The sequence below is a fragment of the Mytilus galloprovincialis genome, chromosome 1, assembly GCF_965363235.1.
Source record: "Mytilus galloprovincialis chromosome 1, xbMytGall1.hap1.1, whole genome shotgun sequence".
NCBI classification, from domain to species: Eukaryota; Metazoa; Mollusca; class Bivalvia; order Mytilida; family Mytilidae; genus Mytilus; species Mytilus galloprovincialis.
This window is the reverse complement of record NC_134838.1, coordinates 103,045,772-103,066,935: the sequence shown is the minus strand read 5'-3', so window position 1 is coordinate 103,066,935 and position 21,164 is coordinate 103,045,772. Positions and strand designations below refer to the sequence as shown.

Sequence of the window (21,164 nt, the reverse complement as noted above, 5' to 3'; positions counted from 1 at the left end):
AAATTGTCGGTAGATCAAAGGATGTTGGCATTCAAGGAATAAACCATAAACGCCTCCAATGAAAACCCTTTCTGAAGAAACTCCCCTACAGTCTACACATTGAAATGAAAAAAATACATAGCTAGCCCCCGTCCCCCCCTTTTCCTCCCTCTAAGTCCAGATACATGTAATCATGACGTCCTCTGATGCTATATATATATATTTTTTAATTTCCGTGATCCTCAGAGGCATTGCAGGAAGGCAAACATAAAAAATAATAAAAAGTCTTCCAGGACTTTATAATTATTTGGACTAAGCCCCTCCTTTTTTGCTATATGTAGAAAAAAAATCACCTAATTACGACAGCAGAACCAGACCCCCACAAAAAGATACCTGAGCTGTGATTTTACATTTAGGATTCGTTGCTGAGCTATTTTACTGTTCCCATCTCTGAACCCCTTAAATAGAATTTTTATTCAAGCTCCACAGTAATTCAATAACTTCTATATGAATAAGTATGCCGGGCATATTTCAAAACATATTTTTCTTCAGGACTTTTAAATGATGATTTAAATTCCAATGCTGCATTTGGAAAAGGGGGAGGGGGAATACAAGTAACTTTATTTTTTTACACAGTATACAATATAAAAAGATACAAATATCTAATGATTTGTATCCAACAAATTGTAGGATTGTATACGTTTAGGTATTATCTATAATACTAATAGACCCGTACAGAATGTATGCAATTAGATGCATGTAACAGGGGCGGGACCAGAACCTCAGTGTCTATAATATAGCTAGGGGATGGGGTTTATATTTAGATATTTGTATAGAGATGTATATGTGGGAGTAATGGTTATGGTGTGTGTGAGGGGGGAGTGGATTCAGATCAAAGATTGTTTCTATTATTCTATATCTTTTAGTTTTCATCATTTCACTCGTTTTTTTGTCCTTCGATCTCTATTATATCTGTCCTTAACATGCGTGAAATATTTGCCACTGGACATAAGGCAACCAAAAAACAAGCAACGTATTCTTTATATTTCATCATTTCTTTATTATATATATTATCTATAGGGTTTGTCCTGCCCCTTATCTATTTTTTACATATTATTCTCTCTTTGTAAACCCAATTCCTGTCCTGAAAAATGGTGACTCACGACAGACTCAAAAAACATGTTTAACCCCGCCACATTTTTTACGCCTGTCCCAAGTCAGGAGCCACTGGCCTTTGTTAATCTTGTATCATTTTTAATTTCAGTTTCTCGTGTATAATTCGGAGTTTAGTATGACGTTCATGATCACTGAACTAGTATAAACATTTGTTTAGGGGCCAGCTGAAGGACGACTTCGGGTGCGGATGTTTCTCGCTGCATTGAAGACGCATTGGTGGCGTTCGGCTGTTGTCTGCGCTAAGGTCGGGTTGTTTTCTCTTTGACACATTCCACATTTCTATTCTCAATTTTATAGCATCATATGTGGTGATTTAAACAAGACACATATTCATATTATAATAATTTACTGTAAGCTTGGACTTATAGATAGATGCCATTAGTCCCAGATCATGTAATAAAGTAGGTCTCATAAAAACACAATAGCATTTTAATGTTGATTATATATATTTTTTGCTGAAAAAAAGGTAGGGGCAAGGCTTTTTAAAACCTATTAATTGTGCGCGGTTTGGTTTTTGTTTTTTGTTGTTGTTTTTTTTGTTCTTCGGTAGTGAGCCAGAAGAGGTCCATTTCTGTTTTTTGGCATTAGGAAGATCTTCTGGCTCTCTTCTATCTCTTCTTTTTTGATAAATTGTTTATACGGCCGAGGTACATACCAAACATATGGCGTCGTTTGGTCTAAATGATATTACAGCGGATTCCATTGAGTGTGTAGCCAAAGGTAATATCTTTGGTTAGCTTGCTTGTTTGCTGACCCGTGAAGTCATTGTTAGGTTAGGTAAACTACCCTACTTTATAAATAGACTAGTCCTACAGAAAACCAATCTATCTGTCTGTTTGACTATGCTACTTTGAAAGGAGGGTAGTATACATCACCTAATAATGACTTCACGGTTCAGCTAACAAGCAAGCTAACCAAAGATATTACATTTGGCTACACACTCAATGGAATCCGCTGTAATGAATTTATGAATGCAAATATATTAGAATGTGAGCTGTGTTATCACAGTTTTTTTATGATATGACAGCCTTAGTAGGACATCCATATAGGACGATAAGCTGAATAAATATAAGAACTACACCGTCAGACAATAACAGTTAAGGGACAATTATTTGATATTCTAGGGTAGGAATTTTGATTGATTGGTGTTAAACGCTATTTTCCACACTATTGGGCTATTCCGTGGTTGTCAGTTTTAATTCATAGATGATGGATGGGGAAGAGAAGAAAGGGCATTATTATTCTTTTTTATCTGTCGCTAATCATGTATATTTTTCAGCTCTTACCAGGCAACTATATTCATATCTGACATCCTAATGTCCCCCCCCCCCCAACAAATAAATAAATATCAAATGGTTTTCCAATTATTTAACACAAGTTTAAATTGATTGATTGCTTTTGCTATTTGTAACGCCCAATGACAAATATTTCAGGAAAACACGTGATTAGAAGCCAGGTATATAATATACAAGAATGTGTCCAAAGTACACGGATGCCCCACTCGCACTATTATTTAACATGTTCAATGGACTGTGAAATTGGGTAAAAAATCTAATTTGGCAATAAATTAGAAAGATCACACCATAGGGAACATGTGTACTAAGTTTCAAGTTGATTGGACTTCAACTTCATCAAAAACTACCTTGACCAAAAACTTTAACCTGAAACTCACACTTTTAATATCTATGTTCAGTGGACCGTAAAATTGGGGTCAACAATTAAACTTGACTGTACAATTAGAAAGATCATATCATAAGGAACATGTGTACTAAGTTTCAAGTTAATTGGACTTCAGCTTCATCAGAAACTACCTTGACCAAAAACTTTAACCTGAAACTCACACTTTCATTTTCTATGTTCAGTGGACCGTGAAATTGGGGTCAAAAGTTTAATTTGGCTGTAAAATTAGAAAGATCATATCATAAGGAACATGTATACTAAGTTTGAAGTTGATTGGACTTCAGCTTCATCAAAAACTACCTTGACCAAAAACTTTAACCTGAAGCGGGACAGACGGACGAACGAACGGACGGACGGACGGACGAACGAACGGACAGACGAACGGACGGACGAACGGACGCACAGACCAGAAAACATAATGCCCCTCTACTATCGTAGGTTGGGCATAAAAAACGAATAGATGGGATATGATTGCTAATAAGGCAACTATCAACCGGAGTTCAAATATGAAATGGATGTAAGCAATTATAGACAATCGTAAGGCCTTCAACAATGACAAAAAACATGATACTGTTAAGTCGTCTATAAATGGCCCGACATGAAAAGTGTGAGCAATTGAAACGAAAAAACGAACGGCCTCATTATACATAACAAAACAATTTACAAAATATCAAATATGAGTCGATACATGCCCCAACGATAACCATTAAATTACAAGATCCTGACTTGGGACAGACAAATAAAGAATATGATAGGGTTGATATAAAACGAAGATGTGGTATGATTACAAATGAGACAATTCTCCACAAGAGACCTAATCAACAGTTATAAATAACTATACTGCCTTCGACAATTAGCAAAGCCTACACAGCATAGTGAGCTATAAAAGGCACCGAAATCACAAATGTTAAACAATTCAAACGAGAAAACTAACGGCCTAATAAATGTACAAAAAAATGAACGAAACAGAAATAAGTACACAGCAACAAACGACAACCATTGAATTACCGGCTCCTGGCTTGGGATAAACACAAACATACAGAATGTGGCGGGGTTAAACATGTTAGCGGGATCCCAATCTCCCTCCTAACCTGGGACAGTGGTGTAACAGTACAACAACATGTTTGTGAGCACTCAACCCATCCCGAAGCTTGGACAGTGGTGTAACAGTACAATAAAAGAACAACCTGCACTAATCAGTTGCAATTAGATTAACCCAAAAGATCGGTACGAGACACACAAAAAAACTAACATTCAGACAATAGACACAAAACACCGACATTAGAGTATTTGCAATTACTAGAAGTTTGCACAAGGCTAATAACAACTAGTACTGAAATAAGTCTTGCTCTCCCAGACTGAAGTATCAATCAGTACACAACGCACGGCAAATGATTTATTAAAAATGAAAACAGTCTTAGAAACGTCTGGTTAACATTGTAAAATAGATATAAGATGATGTATTATGAGACAACTCTCCATCCAAGTCACATTTGTAAATGTAAAGCATTATAGGTCAAAGTACGGTCTTCAACACGGAGCCATGGCTCACACCGAACAGCAAGCTATAAAGGACCCACAAAAAATGACTAGTAAAGTGTAAAACTATTCAAACAGGAAAAATAACGGTGCCTAATCTGTTTTAAAAAATGATATACTTGCATATAGATCCATTTACAATAAAAGTTTTTGAAAAGTGGTGGTCAAAACGTTTTGACTATTGAAAATTCTAAATAGAAATAATAGTTAGGAACAGAAAATGTTTAACTGCCTGTGCACGAACTCGCACGAACGCCAGATTTAGTTAGAGGGCCGATATTCTGACGCTTTTTAATATTTAGTCACTCATGTTTAGAAAGAAAAGAGAGAAAATCCAAACAAATACCGACCAATCACAAACGTTGTTACAAATTTGACCTTATGACGTCAAAGAATTTCCCATAATGCAAATATTGCATATAAATAATAAAAAAAAAATACTATACCATTGAATAAAAGATATTGCATTCAAATGAAAAGTTATACCGATTGAATACAAAATATTGCATTTGAATAAAAAAAAATATTGCATATAAACGGAAAAATATACCATTCAAATAAAAAAAATATTGCAATTAAATGAAAAAAATATACCATTTACATTATAAATATTGCATTTAAATGACAAATTATACCAATTGAATAAAAAATATTGCAATTAAATAAAAAATATTGCATTTGAATGAAAAAATATACCATTCAAATAAAAATATATTGCATTTAAATGAAGAAATATACTCATTGAATAAAAAAAAATATTGCATTTGAATGACAAATTATACCATTTGAATAAAAAAATCTTGCATTTAAATGAAAAAAATATTGCATCTAAATGGAAAATATACCGTTCAAATAGAAAAATATTGTATTTAAATGAAGAAATATACCAATTAAATAAAAAAATATTGCATTTGAATGACAAATTATACCATTTGAATAAAAATCATTCCATTAAACTGAAAAAGTATACCATTCAAATAAAAAAATATTGCATTTAAATGAAGAATAAAGGCAACAGTAGTATACCGCTGTTCAAAACTCGTAAATCTATGGACAAAAAACTAAATTGGGGTAACAAACTATAACTGAGGGAAACGCTTTAAATATAATAGGAGAACAACGACACAACATTAAAATGTAACATACACAAAACCGGACTAAGTATTAGACAAAATCCGATGAGAATAACAAATATAAGATCAAAACCAAATACATGAATTTGGAATAGAAAAGTACCGTTACACGTCTTATAGTAATGTGAATTCACACTCAAATATAAGAGAAAACAAACGACACAACGGAAACACAACGTTAAAATGTTACACACACATAAACAAACTATAATATAACAATGGCCATTTTCCTGACTTGGTACAGGACATTTTTAAAGATAAAAATGGTGGGTTGAACCTGGTTTTGTGGCATGCCAAACCTCGCACTTTAATGGCAATGTTAAATATAACATTGAAATGACAACATAATATACCAATTAAATAAAAAATATTGCATTTTTAAAAATGAAAAATATCGAATTTTTGCAACCAATACGTACCATGCCATAGATGACAGCAGTTAATATTTCATGATACATATATACGCAGATCACCCTATTATCTCATTATCGTGTGATAACTGGATCTTTACCTTTTCAAACTTGATCTTCATTTCCAATAGCATTAACGGTACCAATTTTCCTGCACCAGATGCGCATTTCGACAATACATGTCTCTTCAGTGATGCTCTAGGCCAAAATATTTGAAATCCAAAGCTTCTTTATATAAAAGAAGAAGAGCTTTAATCCAAAAGGTCCAAAAAGTATAGCCAAATCCACCAGTCAACTCTGAATAATAAAGGAGTTCGAATATCTTTATATTTTTATCGGCTAAATGCTTCAAAAATCAAGTAAACTGAACTTTGTTTGTAACTGACGGCTTCTAAGGTTTTTAAATTCTTGCGTAGTTCTCTAATTTGATTTCATTTCAATTGTCGACATTTAAAAGGGGATGGACTAATTTACCCGGTATTTTTTTCTAAATGTAAAAATTGTCGAATCCTATTAGAAATCGAATTTTAAAGATTCTTTATATTAATTTTTTTTAAAGAGTTCACCAATTCCAATTAGTCAATTGTTGTGTTTTAGGTGGGTTTTTTTAACAAAACTGTAGAAAAATATGATAGTTTCAAAGAAGAAGCTATTGGTATGAAACGGTTAGTCGTTAAATCTTCTATTTTATATCTTAAAAAAGGGGGCGAAAGATATCAGAAGGACCGTTAAACTCATAGATCGGAATAAACTGTCAACGCCATGGCTAAAAAATAAAAAAGACAAACAGACAAATAATAGTACACAAGACACAACATAGAAAACTAAAGACTAAGCAACACGCATATAAGATATGCACCAAAAGCTCAAAATTAACGCATGAGCACCTTCCTGTATTTGTACATAATTTGGTTTTTATTTTTGTGATGGTTTGTTATAAGTTTTGTATGGGTTTTTTTTACTTTACGTTTCTTTTATGTTGCAACATTTTTATTTATTGAGTTTACTATTTTACATGTTGAGGATTGTTTTATTCCTAGATATCAAACGAGATAAATTGTAAAAAAGTGTATGGAATGAACGAACTTTTATTCGACATTTTGTTTATTGCTGAATTTGGAAGGAAAAAGTTTATGCCGAATTTTATAGATTAAGTTAAATGAATAACATCACTGACATATTTTTGTATATAAACAATCAAGACTTGTTTTCATTTTCATTTTCATTCCAGACAGTTGTTGTGTTTTTATGTTTTATAAATATTAACTTTTCAATGCCATATGAAGTGTTTGATTGTGCTTAATTCTGTGTACTTTTCATATTAGGACCAAAGGCTATAGCCATCTTCCTCTTATTATATGTGACCATATATGCAAATTAGGCATTACATCATTTAAAACATTCGATCAAGCATTCAGAAATCATTGTTCTGCACAAATTTCTGTCTTTTTTATTTGTAATCACATATTTAGTTAAGGTTTTAAGTCCAAGTCCATTTGCAGTATTTGAGTTAGCAGCCGGAGAATACTTTCACAGACAAATCCTTATATATTTACGAATCTTTGACATTGAGATTTGAGGTATAAACCTCACCATCAAAAGGGTCTACCTCTCATTATATGTAACCATATATCCAAGTAAACTGTAAAGTTACAATACCATATGTATTTGATATAGCATCCGGAAACAAAATTTTTCTGCAATAATTTAAGTTTTTGTAATAAATAAAGGCAACAGTAGTATACCACTGTTCGCAAATAATAAATCGATTGAAAAATAAACCAAATCCGAGTTACAAACTAAAACTAAGGGAAACACATCAAAAATGAGAGGAGAACAACGACACATCGGAACACCAAAATGCAAAACACTCAGAAACGAACTATAAGAAAACAACTGGCATTTTGCTTGACTTGGTAAAGGACATTTTAAGAAAAAATGATGAGTTAAACCTGCTTTTGCGGCTTGCGAAACCTCACGCTGTAATAACTGTGATCTTGACTTTTGACTTGGTAAACTCGAATTCTAAAGGGACCTTCAACTCATTTAACTGAACTGATTTTAGTCTCAGAGAATATTATTTATTTATTAGTTGTAACTGGCTTTGTACTAGTTTAGATTAACTCCGAGTATTGTTGCGTCGTTGCTTTATGTCTATTATTTTGATGTTAATTATTTGTGTATCTTCTACCAATATGTTAACAGCTTGTCTTATCTTTTGCTGTTACGACACTGTTCTATGTCAGGGGAGGGTGTGTCCTCTCAAACGTGTTTGGCCTCCCCACATTCTTTATGTGTCTGTCCGAAGGCAGGAGTCTGTAGTTCAGTGGTTGTCGTTGAATCATGTAGGTCATATTTTTTTTTTCATAAATGGTTTTGTTTCATATTAGACCGTTAGATTTCTTACTTACATTATTTCACATTGTTTATGTCGGGGCCTTTATAAGCTGACTGTACGGTATGGATGTTTCTCAATGATGAATGACGTGCCTAGACTTATAGTCTATATGCATACACTCACTTCATTTGATCTCTACTTGATAGTGTCTCATTGACAATCATACCACATGTCCTTATTTTCATAATGACTGACTGACGACAGATCAGTCAAACTCTATATACCCTTGCCTCTTCTGCGTAAGGTGTGATATACCTAAAATATCAAACTGAATTGAAGGATTTGATTTATTGATTGTTAGTTTTTGGACATACCGCATCTTTCTATTTTTGTATATGCTTAATTGAGTTGTTTCATGTCGGGGCCTTTTATCGCAACTATACGGTATAGATTTCTATCAATGTTGAAGGCAGTACTCTTTTCTATAGTTGTCTATATGCTTACACACATTTTTTTTTAGCTTTATATATAGGATAGCGTTTCGTTGACAATCATATCATATTTCCCTATTTTCATAATGACTGCCTGACACATTGACGCAGATTGAACAAACACAATATACCTTGTCGCTTCTACGTAGGGTGTGATATAACTAAAATGTAAAACTAAAATGATGACATATAACTTATGTTTTGATTTATTGGTCGTTAGTTTTCGGACATACCACATCTTATTATTTTTGTATAATTATGCTGTAACAAATATATCATACACATTTATGTCGAGAGTTTAGGTGGAAACCTTATCATTTTTTTTGTTTGAGGAAGATTCTTGATGCCAGCTATTTACTCACTTTTAGGGCGAGAGGTTAGAAAGCATGTTTGCAAAATATAAAAAAGGAACACAATACATATTAATGAATAAAAAATAATCTTGAAACATTACAATGTAAAATCTGTATCATAATATATAAATATGGATACATAGATTGTTGATTTTTAAGTAGTTTTTTAACTGAAGTACGAATTCACAATGTAAGGACAATAACAGAATAATAAAACAAAACTTTAAATCAAAAATCAAATGTAAGAATGTAAGAATGATAAAAAAAAAGTTAACTAATAAAAACAGAAAAAGTTTATTAAAAATGTGCAAGTAATAGCAAATCTGTCACAAGAAAATACCACTATCATCGATCAACAATATTCTCATCTGTAGAGTGATAACAAGGTTCATGCATTGGCATACACTGATTCCCTGCTCAGTAGTTCCTTCACTGCAGAATAACAAAACTCATATTGCTCCTAAAAAACAACATAAGGCTTAGAAGATCAATGATATAATACTTTACGGAGGTGACTTTGATTATCTCCTCATATAAAATATCAATCTCTAAGGTAAATTACTTATCAAATGACGCTAAATAGAAAATTCCAAACCTGAAGGGAGGTAGGAAAAAGAATAGAATTTATTCATTCCGGGAAATATTACAATATCCGTCGGAAAATTGACATTGTGATAGATTAGCATTTATGTTTAGTTAAATTGTATTTTGACGAATATTTTTGCATTTTCAAATCATGCTATGCGAGACCTTGTTTACTTGTATGTCTCAGGTTAAGATTCTAGTTATTGAGTATATGTGAATTTTTAATGTTCTTTAATTTATATTTACTATATATGATTTGAAAAATGTCTCATATTGATTAACATTGAGAATGGATACAGGGAATGTGTCAAAGAGACAACCAATCGAAAAAATAGCTGAAAACAGTCAAATGCCTCAATTGGGTCTGCAATACAGCGTTCAAATCCCATACCCATAGGCATGTTTCAGCTGGCCGCTAAACAAAAATATAAATACTATTTCAGCAAATATTGACTTCACACTATACTCCGGAACTACCTTATTTTTCCTACTGAAAACAAACATTGCATTAAAACGTTTAATCCCGCTGCAAATGTTTGCACTTGTCCTTAGTCAGGAATCTGATGCAGTAGTTGTCGTTTGTTTATGTAATTTATACGTGTTTCTCGTTTCTCGTTTTTTATATAGATAAGACCGTTGGTTTTCCCGTTTGAATGGTTTTACAGTAGTAATTTTGGGGCCCGTTATATCTGTTTGTTCGGTGTGAGCCAAGGCTCCGTGTTGAAGGCCTTACATTGACCTACAATGGTTTACTTTTATGAATTGTTATTTGGATGGAGAGTTGTCTCATTGGCACTCACGCCACGTCTTCCTATATCTATTGGTTATATTACCTACATTTGTTAACTTTTTCTCATAAATTCATGTGCTCTGCTTATTGTTGAAGGCCGTATGGTGACCTTTAGATGTTAATTTCTGTGTAATTTGTCTCTTACGTAGAGTTGTCTCATTGGCAATCATACCACATCTTATTTTTTTATATGACAATCGGAGATTTCCTTCTCATCATCCTTTTAGTGTTCGCATCCGTTTAGTGTTCGCAACTCACGATGGTGGACAAAAATTGAGGCCTTCGAGTTTGAATTCGCCTTGAAACTTGAAAGATGTCAACTTCGTCATCTGTTTCCATTTTCTCCAAAACCAGTTTTAAAGTAACAAAAATGCCACTTCTGGTACAACCATCCCTAAAACAGATACGGTTCATAATTTAAGTTTAGTCATTTCAACCCGTGACGTATTTCAAATATAACGGTGATAGAGAGAAAACATCGACTTATTAATGAAAGTTCTCGTATTTACTCCCTTTATCGAATTAATTGAGTTATACTGAATGTCAATTGAAAATCACAAAACAACTAACAAAGGCATGCTTTGGTATCATTCAATTAAGAAAAATGTACTCCGGGATCAAAACCACATAAACAACAACACAAATTTGGTGGTATACCATATTGGTGTCTCCTTTTGATATGTTGTGTCTTGTTTACTATTATTTGCCTGTTTGTCTTTTTTTTAGCCATGGCGTTGTCAGTTTGTTTTCGATCTATGAGTTTGACTGTCCCTCTGGTATCTGACACTCCCATTTGTGATTATTAGGAAGTAACTAGTATATGATATTCTCTATTTAAATATTACGAACCTGCAAATGACGACTATGGATTCATGATCGGCCCGTGTAGTCGTTGAAACGATTTCCAGGAAATCTACCATCGTCTTTGTTGAGTTTGGTATCGGGTTATTATCTTCCCAATCGTTATAAACAAAAACGGTTATAGGTCTTTCCTCTTTCTTATTCTACAACATATTTTGAAATGAATATACATCCACATTTCCATTCTTTATTTTTTTTATTTTTTTTATAGATATACAAATGTTCTTATTAACACAACATCTTTTGACAAATTGGTCGAATGCTCTATGAAATGGTTAATATTCTGGTATCAAAGTCGACCCAATTCTTTTTTTTAAATATTCTATTAAAATCAAGACTGGGAGAACACAATTTATCTCAAATGAACCTATATCGCTCTCAATACAATATAACTGTTGGCCAAAACCTCTTCTCGCTGATCATTTTTGCTATACTGAACTTTTGTTTACCTTATTATTTTTTTAGATAATAGGCAGCACGAATAAATGTTCATATGCCATACAAAAATGTTCACCCATATCAAGAGTAATCGATCTGCAATAATTCCTATACAAAGAGAGAGAAATGAATTATTTTTTTCGATTTTTAGTAGTAGTTTAAAGAACCAAGGTTGTATCAAAAATTCTAGCAAAATCTGCGGGATAGCCTATATACTTTTCAGCCATCAAGTAAGAATTCAATCAGTATTATTTTAAATGATAAATGAGATAAATGCATTATTTTTTCGATGTTAAATTCAGTCCATTGAGTCACAGATGTATGCAAAATTTCACTGAAATCGGTGACATAGCCGATTTACTGTAACTTGATCTTAAATCAAAAGATTAAATTGAATAGGTGCGGTCAGGCGAATACACAGCACCTAAACATGATGGCTTTCTTGTCTCATGGTTTTTCAAACAACCGATTCATGATTTTGTAGTCTACTTGGTGATCACTCAATCATATAAAATTATACAAATCATACAAATAAGTTGAAACTACCTTATGTCTTAATGAAACTTTAACTCCGTCTTGTAGTGATACATTTTGCGAATTTCTGCTTATGATGAAATTATCGTTGCTTATTTTGTGATCAGAATCACTCGGTATTACTGGTACATCCTAGTAGAAAAAACATAAGAAAAAAGTATATAAAGAAAAGATGATAGACCAGGTAACACACCGAAAATCCTTTTTTGTAGTTATTTCAGGTTTGAATTATAATCTATTAAGGTTAAAAAACATTATGGAAAATTCTGTTTATTCATCTATGCATTTACCTGTGTGGTCGGATGGAAAATGATGAAACTTTTTTGATAGCCATATTGGTGTAAAATAAGCCGAAACGCTTATTCCTTACAGACTTTTTTTCTGTTTTCTATATGCAGTTCTTGGAAATTTACCTCTATATGTTGCAAGAAAAATATTGAAATATTGTTACATATTATTACACGTTAACTATGTTTGTAAACGATGTTTATAATCTTTTACAGGAGGATGCTAACAAGTGCTTTGTAAACTGTTGTTAAAAAAACTTGATATATTTTTTGTTATCTTTAGTTAAATTACGTATGGTTATTTCAAGTTGCTTGCTTGATCTGTACGTTCATATGTATGCTAGTAAACTCTCAATATAGTCCAATGCTTGCAGTTTTTAACAACTCTTTTCAATGATGTTATAAATTTTAATTTAATAGAAGAATGAATTTAACCATTTGAATTTAGGGAAAAAGTCTTAATTCTGACAATACCGTTTGTCTGTTAGAGAAGTCACGTGGTGGTACATTACATTGAGATTATCAAATTGTTCGTTAATATAATATTTCAAGAGACTGTTTTAATTAGATTGTATAAACATGATAAACTGTATGTTTTTGAAAACACAAATAATATATTCTAGTCTCGTTTGTTCAGCTTTTTGAACTATGTAAAGGATTTTTCGTATCAAAGTTTTATTGGTTAGGGCCTTATATCATACACTATGTGTTACAAGTGAGGTTTCACTATCAAATTATGTGATCAATGTCTAAAACTACATGGAATATGGATCTCAGGTAAATCCATTCCTTTACATTTGCAATAACATCTTATTGTTGTTATCTGCTGTTTATACTTCAGTTATGTTTAGTTGGAAACATGTTTATGATTTGAAATAAAGAAATTCATTTATAATTAAACACTAATTCTTCAGAGAACAATCGAAGGTCTTTCCAACTCGATAATAAGAATGAAATTTAAAAACAAGATGTTAGAAAATGTCACTCCTTGTTGATGTAATTTGGTTCTTCAAATTGATAGAAAAAAATATAATTAATAGGTATATGCAGAAGACTTATTGTTTTATTATGAACAGAAAATAATTTTTAGTAAATGTCAAAATCTAGAACGTCAAATTGACCTTTGACCTTGACCTCAATTTCAAGGTCATAGGTCAGTGATCTCAATTCAAAAGAAACCCAGGTCAATCATTTGTATGGTTGTGGAGAAATACTGATTTCATATACATAGGGTTAACCAAAACACTTCGACTGAAATAGGTTCAAGTTGCGCCTTTTTGTAAACAGTAATTTGGCAAACAAATCATATCAATAACTGTAACAGTTTCTTTTGAAAAGCGATAATAGGCAAAATTCAAAATTTATAACACGACCTTGACCTTCGACCTTGTTCTCAGTTTCAAGGTCATAGGTCAGTGAACCAAAAACAGAAGACCGGAGGTCAATAACTTCTATCGTTGTGGAGAAATACTGATTCCAAATACATAAGGGGAAAAAAACTCCTATAAGGGTTAACCAAAACACTTTAACTGAAATAGGTTGAAGTTGGCCTTATTGTAAACAGTATTTGGCACATCATATCATTTACTGTCACAGTTTCTGTGGAATAACGATAACAAGCAAAATTCAAAATTAAGACCATGACCTTGACCTTTGACCTTGACCTCAATTTCCTCCAAATGGACCAAGGACTTCATATCAAGAGACTGTAGGCCTCTACGACTTATAACGTATGAATTTATCCAATAAATCGCCTATCTTAAATTTTGAAAGGGAAACAACTCCCATAAGATGTCTTCCGATCACTTAAGTCAAAATTAACCAAATCATTCTTAAGAGTAGACGAACAATTTGGTGAAAACAGTTTGCTAAAATCGTTTACGGTTTTAGATATTTTAGAGATATATCGATAACAAGAAAAAGGAGACGCAGGGAGATGTATCCTATAAGAATTAAAAACCAATTCTTCAGAGAACAATTAAAGGTCCTTCCACCTCGATAATAAGAATGAAATTTAAAAAAAACAATGTTAGAAAATGTCACTCCGTGTTGATGTAATGTGGTAAATCAAACTGATAAATAAAAAATAAGATTAATAGGTTTATGCAGACGACTTAATTGTTTTATAATGAATCAGAAAGAATTTTTAACAAAAGTTAAAATCTAGAATGTCAAATTGACCTTTAACCTTGACCTCAATTTTGAGGTCATAGGTCAGTGATCTCAAATCCAAAAGACCCCAGTTCAATCACTTGTATGGTTGTGGAGAAATAATGATTTCAAATACATAAGGGGAGAAAACTCCTATAAGGGTTAACCAAAACACTTAGACTGAAATATGTTGCAGTTGCGCCTTATTGTAAACAGTAATTTGGCAAACACATCATATCATTAACTGTAACAGTTTCTTTTCAATAACGATAACAATCAAAATTCAAAATTTATAACATAACCTTGACCGTCAACCTTGACCTCAATTTCAAGGTCATAGGTCAATGATCTCAAATCGGAAGGCCCGAGGTCAATCACTTTTATGGTTGCGGAGAAATACTGATTTCAAATACAAAAGGGGAGAAAACTCCTATAAGGGTTAACAAAAACTGTTCGACTTAAATAGGTTGAACTTGCGCCTTTTTGTAAACAGTTATTTGGCAAACACGTCATATCATTTACTGTCACAGTTTCTGTTGAATAACAATAACAAGCAAAATTCAAAATTTATTAAATGACCTTGACCTTTGACCTTGACCTCAATTTCCTTCAAATGGATCAATGACTTCATATCAAAAGACTGTAGGCCTCTACGACTTATAACGTATGAATTTATCCAACAAATCGCCTATCTAAAATTTTCAAAGGGAAATAAATCACATAAGATGTCTTCCTATCACTCAAGTCAAAATTAACCAAATCATTCTTAAGAGTAGATGAACAATTTGGTGCAAACAGTTTGCTAAAATCTGCTACGGTTTTTAGAGATATAGCGATAACAAGAATAAGGGGACGTGGGGAGATATCTCCTATAAGAATAAGTGTTCGGTCACACAGGGTGAGTTTTGAAACCCCCCATCACTGTACAACATCATTTGCCAAAAATCCAATCGATATGTTGTAAGACAAATAAGCATCTCAGACGGCAGAAGAAAAATAAATCAGAAGAAAAACAAAAGGTCTTTCCATGAAAAGTGGAAAGACCTAATAAGTGTTCGGTCACACAGGGTGAGTTTTGAAACCCCCATTACTGTACAACATCATTGGCCAAAAATCCATTCGATATGTTGTAAGACAAAAAAGTATCTCAGACGGCAGAAGAAAAAAAAATCAGAAGAAAAACAAAAGGTCTTTCCACGAAAAGTGAAAAGACCTAACTAATCTGTCAATTTTTTTGGACAAAGAAAGTTTTAAAGTTCAGTCATTTGAGGGGATTCATACAACTATATGTGCCCAAGATTTTGGACAGCTTAGTGTAAATGGATATTATGACAAAATTAGTATTTTGTTATTGACTATTATCGTCTGAAAGTTGTACACCATTAATGCCATTGTTACTATTTTGTGGGATTTTAAACCTCTCCCTAACCAAAAACAACAGAACTAAAAAATAATGATCGACTAAAAAAATTGGTTAGTAGGAATTTACACGTGTCAATCTTCTGGGAAAACACATAATATGATCACAAATCTATCTCGCAACAGATTCATCTTTTCCTCTATTTCAATTGTTTAGTCTTTATAGTTTACCTCATTTATTTCCTCTAATATAACGATGGTTCTGCAATCATTGTCATAGACCAAGGACCAAAAATCACCAATAGTATTTAGTAATGGATACTGTGTTACAAAAATGTTGGTTCCATCTGTGAAACTCTGAAGAAAAATTAAAACGTATTGAAATTTCAGTTCATCATATTAGAGCTTACAGTACAAATATGATGGTTGAAGGCACAATATGGTGTTTCTAACTAGTATCTTGACGGAAAGTTTATCTCCTAATCCCGCATCTATAAGTAATGCAGAGTCAGACCGATAAAGAAAAGGAGAAAAAACGTTTATCTAGGTTATTCTAGATCTCAGGGTATTTAATACTTTGCATTTTTTTTATATTATAATTAAATATAAATCAGGTAAATTTGACAGCAATATGTCTGAGTATACCAAAATTCATATACGTCAAAACTGTTAAGTTGAACCAGCCGTTATTATTTCGGTATCAGTCGGTGCGCCATTTATACTTTTATTATAAGCCTATGTATAGTAAACGAAATCTGCACAATTGATATTAAAGTGAATCTAAAGTTATGACCGTCGATTCGTCTGAGTTATGCCTTTGCTTATAAGCACTGTTTTATAACTCTTTTTAACACGAGTTGAACGGATAGTTTTCAAGATAATTGGCAAAAGTATAAAAAAAAATGTACTAAGGCTGGTGATTCCACATTGCTTTTATAAGAACCTATATTGATGATCATTTTTGCTGTATACATTTTTTTTATCTACCTGTAACAGTTCTTTAGATAACTGGTAAACGCATGACAAGTCTTCAAGATCATCAATAAATAAACATAAATACCAAAACAGGTTATAGGCCTGGTTATGAAATAAAGAGGTAGTGTATGAATATACTTAGACGGCACTATTTTCCACCAATTTAGAAACCTAATCTATCCAAATATATTTTAAAAGTGCTGCATATTTGTTTAGTTATATCAACATGTACAGCAATGTGCATACTTTAATGTTTAACTTACGGGTATCTTAACAGCATTTATGTAATCATTACTAGATCTACCATACGACATTAGATATGGCCTGTAATAATCGTCTATGAAAAAAACAAAGAAGATAGAGTATTACATCAACAAGGTACAAAACAAACACAATAAAACAATATTTTTGTTCTTGTGTAAAATACAAAAAAGAAATCGAATGTTTTTAGTATGCCAGGCCATTATATAACACTTAACTTGCAGTGAATGTATGCAAGGGCAAGGAATTAAACATAAGTTGTCGTGTGAGTATTCCAGGACAAGGTATAAAACGGTCCTTGTCGTTTGATATAGTATGTTAGTTGTAAAACATAAGTGGTTGTGTACGTATGCGTATGCCAGGGCAGGGTATAACACGTAAGTTGTGGTTTTTTTTAGTATGCCAGGGAAAAGTGTTAAATACACCAGCGTAAGGTACAAAACGTTATTTGTTGTTTAAATATACAAAGGAAAGGTATACAACGTTAGTTGTCATTTAAATATGCTTGGGAAAGGTATTAAACGTTTGTGCTTATGTAAGTATGATGTGACAAGGTATAAAACGTTAGTGGTTATGTAAGTATGACATGACAAGGTATAAAACGTTAGTGGTTATGGAAGTACGACATGGCAAGGTATAAAACGTTAGAGGTTATGTAAGTATGATGTGACGAGGTATAAAACGTTAGAGATTATGGAAGTATGATGTGACAAGGTATAAAACGTTAGTGGTTATGGAAGTATGACATGACAAGGTATAAAACGTTAGTGGTTATGGAAGTATGACATGGCAAGGTATAAAACGTTAGTGGTTATGTAAGTATGATGTGACAAGGTATAACACGTTAGTGGTTATGTAGGTATGACGTGGCAATGTACGGTTGGTTGTCGGGTAATCATACCTTATTTTAAACTTTAAACACCAACTTAAGATTTTTTTTAAATATTTCATATAGTCTTACTGTGCAAAAATCATAAAATCGGAGATGAAGGAAGTAAAACACCTTCATTATTAAAAAAAACGCTCTTACTCACGTGGTAAAATAATTTGAACTGCGTTTTTTGGAACATTTTCCTTTCGTTTGCCTGCTTGGAATTTATTAGCCTCAGTTACAGGTTTGAGGTCCTGTAATTTCTGAAATGAAAAGATTGATTGATTGTTGGTTGCTTTATGCCGAATTAGCACAAAAATGCTATATCGCGGCGATAAAATGAAAAGACATATATTGTCAAGAGTCTATCTGAGTAATTGTATTATTTGACAGCGAGGGAAACTGAAAAAATGATATATCATTGAAATATTAATAATCTTTTTCTGGATGTCAGTCATCTTAATTTAACATTCAATTTATTCTAAAATTGTACGTTGTACTTTTTCCTTTTGGTCTTAAATGTAAAAGAAAAATTACAAAAATACTGAACACCGAGGAAAATTGAAAATGGAATGTCCCTAATCAAATGGAAAAATCAAAAGCTCAAACACATCAAATGTAATTATTTCTTTAAATTATTCTGATCTTCAAAAAATTATTTCAACAAGAACTGACTTTATTCAAACTCCCAACAAGAAGATTCACAGCTCAAAATATGTCTCCAATATATGTATGGTGATGGTAATATTGTGTGTGCTTTCTTTCGACTTGTATTATATTCTTTCTGTTCAGCCTAGTTATTCTGAGAATGCATACGACAAATACATAGAATTGGAATACTTACTTGATACTCCCTTTCAATAAGTCTTGAATCCAGCATATTTAAAAAATCTTGTCTAGGAATAGCGTATTGAGGGACCGTGAAAGCCTCTACTAAAACATCGTACACCGTCGCATATTGTTCCTGTAAACAAATGTTTTACTATAGACAACAAAAATTACATTGCTATTTCAACATTCTTCTTATTTTCATATTTTGATCTCATGTCGTGTTTTATGACATGATCGTAGGTCAGAGAGAAGGTTGGGCATTTTAAAATCCGCTCTGTATGTGCCTGTTTCAAGTCAGGATACTGTAATTCAGTGTTTGTCCTTTGTTTTTGAATATCAATTTGGGTTTGCACTTGTTCATAAATCAGTCCATGTGTTTTTGGTTTTAAGTGTCTAATATTTTAGTATGTCGGATCCTTTTGTAGCTGCCTGTGCTGTGCGGATTGTGCTCATTATGGAGATCTAACTGTGACATATAATTCCTTATTTCAATTTCAGATGGTTTATTGGTGAAATTCTTTTCTGAATCATATAACATCTCCTTTTATATTATTTAGAACATATACAGGTGCTACGATTGTTTTGAACTGATAATATATTCAGCCTTTTTAAATTGTTAATGAAAAGTAAAGGTATTTATAAACTACTTGAAATTAACCTGCGTCTTCCCGACTTATTTTGCACGATGGTATAATCAATTATTAATTTTAATGAACAGTTTTGACAAATACTACAGGAACGGTAAAGCCAACGACGCTCTTGACTAAAAGGTGTAGTATTAAACAGACAGACACTTGATTCATAATTTGTTTAGGTAATATTATATGAAATTTTACTTAAACGAATTTCTGATCGATGGATGTATTGATTAAGTTAAAACATGATATTCCAATGAAATTAAGATTTAAAACAATATAATAACAATAATGATGATAATACTAGAATAAACAATGCTGATATCATGAGAATCGATAAAAAGGAAATACCTTACATGCAATACAATAAAAAGGAATTCGTTTGATTTTTTGTTATTCCCACACTTTTGTAATTTACTTATAATGTTTTATACTTACTACAGTTTGGATCATATTCATCCTGTCTTGTCTCATCATATGTGTGTATTCCATGATATTAACAAACCCAGAACATCTATAATGTTTTATACTTACCACAGTTTGGATCATATTCATTCTGTCTTGTCTCATCATATGTGTGTATTCCATGATATTAACAAACCCAGTAGTTTTGCCGTGTTCATATAATGCATCCAATGCTAAGAATGTTCCAGTTCTGCCAATTCCAGCACTGAAGAAATATTAAAAAAAGGAACAAAATGTAAAAAATAGGTTGACAAAGATGATGATGAAAGTCAACAATAGACTTTTTATTTTTATGTAAAATTGCAAAAAAAAAACTTATTAGATTTTTTTTTACAGAGACAATTTACAAACCTGCAGTGAACTACCATGGGTCCTGATAAATTAGTTGGCGTTGACTTCACTTTCCGGTAGAAATTTATCAAATCTGTTTTGTCCGGCACATCATGATCTGGCCACTTTGTAAAGTGGAAATGATGAACCGTTCTGTTGGTCTACAATATTTTTAATACGTTTAATCTTATAATGTTTGCTGGTTTATTAAAAACAATGTTTTTTAAAAGTAACCTGGAATAAGTTCTACGTGTGTATTATAAAAATTATAAGCTAAGATAATCTAAGCTAGACAAAGAATCAAAGGGTAAACAATTATTTCGTTAAAAAAATAGGATAGATTTTAGACTGCATTATAATATTCATGTGTTTTCAATTAAAACCGGGAAAAACCTGAAATCACTAATATTGTTTCTGTCTATGAAGAAATAACATAAAACATGTGTTACACATTACGCCGGCTATTTAAAAGTTTACTCCACACTGATGTTATTTGGAATAAATAGAAAGTGTAAGTGTTCGTTTCTGTGTGTGTAACATTTTTACGTTGTGTTTCGATTGTGTCGTTTGTTTTCTCCTATATTTGAGTTTGAATTCACATTACTATAAGACGTGTCACGGTACTTTTCTATCCCAAATTCTTGTATTTGGTTTTGATGTTATATTGGTTATTCTCATCGGATTTTGTCTTA

The 21,164-nt window shown here is 32.2% G+C and overlaps 1 protein-coding gene across 3 annotated transcripts in view; it reads right to left on the bottom strand.

Annotated features, from left to right (window-relative positions):
- Positions 1-8,936: 8,936 nt before the first annotated feature.
- Positions 8,937-21,164, bottom strand: part of LOC143047995 (uncharacterized) — a 109,035-nt gene continuing 96,807 nt past the window's right edge. For all 3 annotated transcript variants that reach the window (XM_076221403.1, XM_076221420.1, XM_076221412.1), the window contains 10 exons: positions 20,494-20,633; positions 20,212-20,347; positions 19,056-19,175; positions 18,375-18,474; positions 17,343-17,416; positions 16,336-16,461; positions 12,320-12,439; positions 11,324-11,478; positions 10,733-10,868; positions 8,937-9,559 (listed from right to left, as the gene is read on the bottom strand). In XM_076221403.1, coding sequence (XP_076077518.1) covers positions 9,488-9,559; positions 10,733-10,868; positions 11,324-11,478; positions 12,320-12,439; positions 16,336-16,461; positions 17,343-17,416; positions 18,375-18,474; positions 19,056-19,175; positions 20,212-20,347; positions 20,494-20,633 — 1,179 coding nt within the window. In that variant the 3' untranslated portion in view covers positions 8,937-9,487. The remainder of the gene's footprint in view (positions 9,560-10,732; positions 10,869-11,323; positions 11,479-12,319; positions 12,440-16,335; positions 16,462-17,342; positions 17,417-18,374; positions 18,475-19,055; positions 19,176-20,211; positions 20,348-20,493; positions 20,634-21,164) is intronic.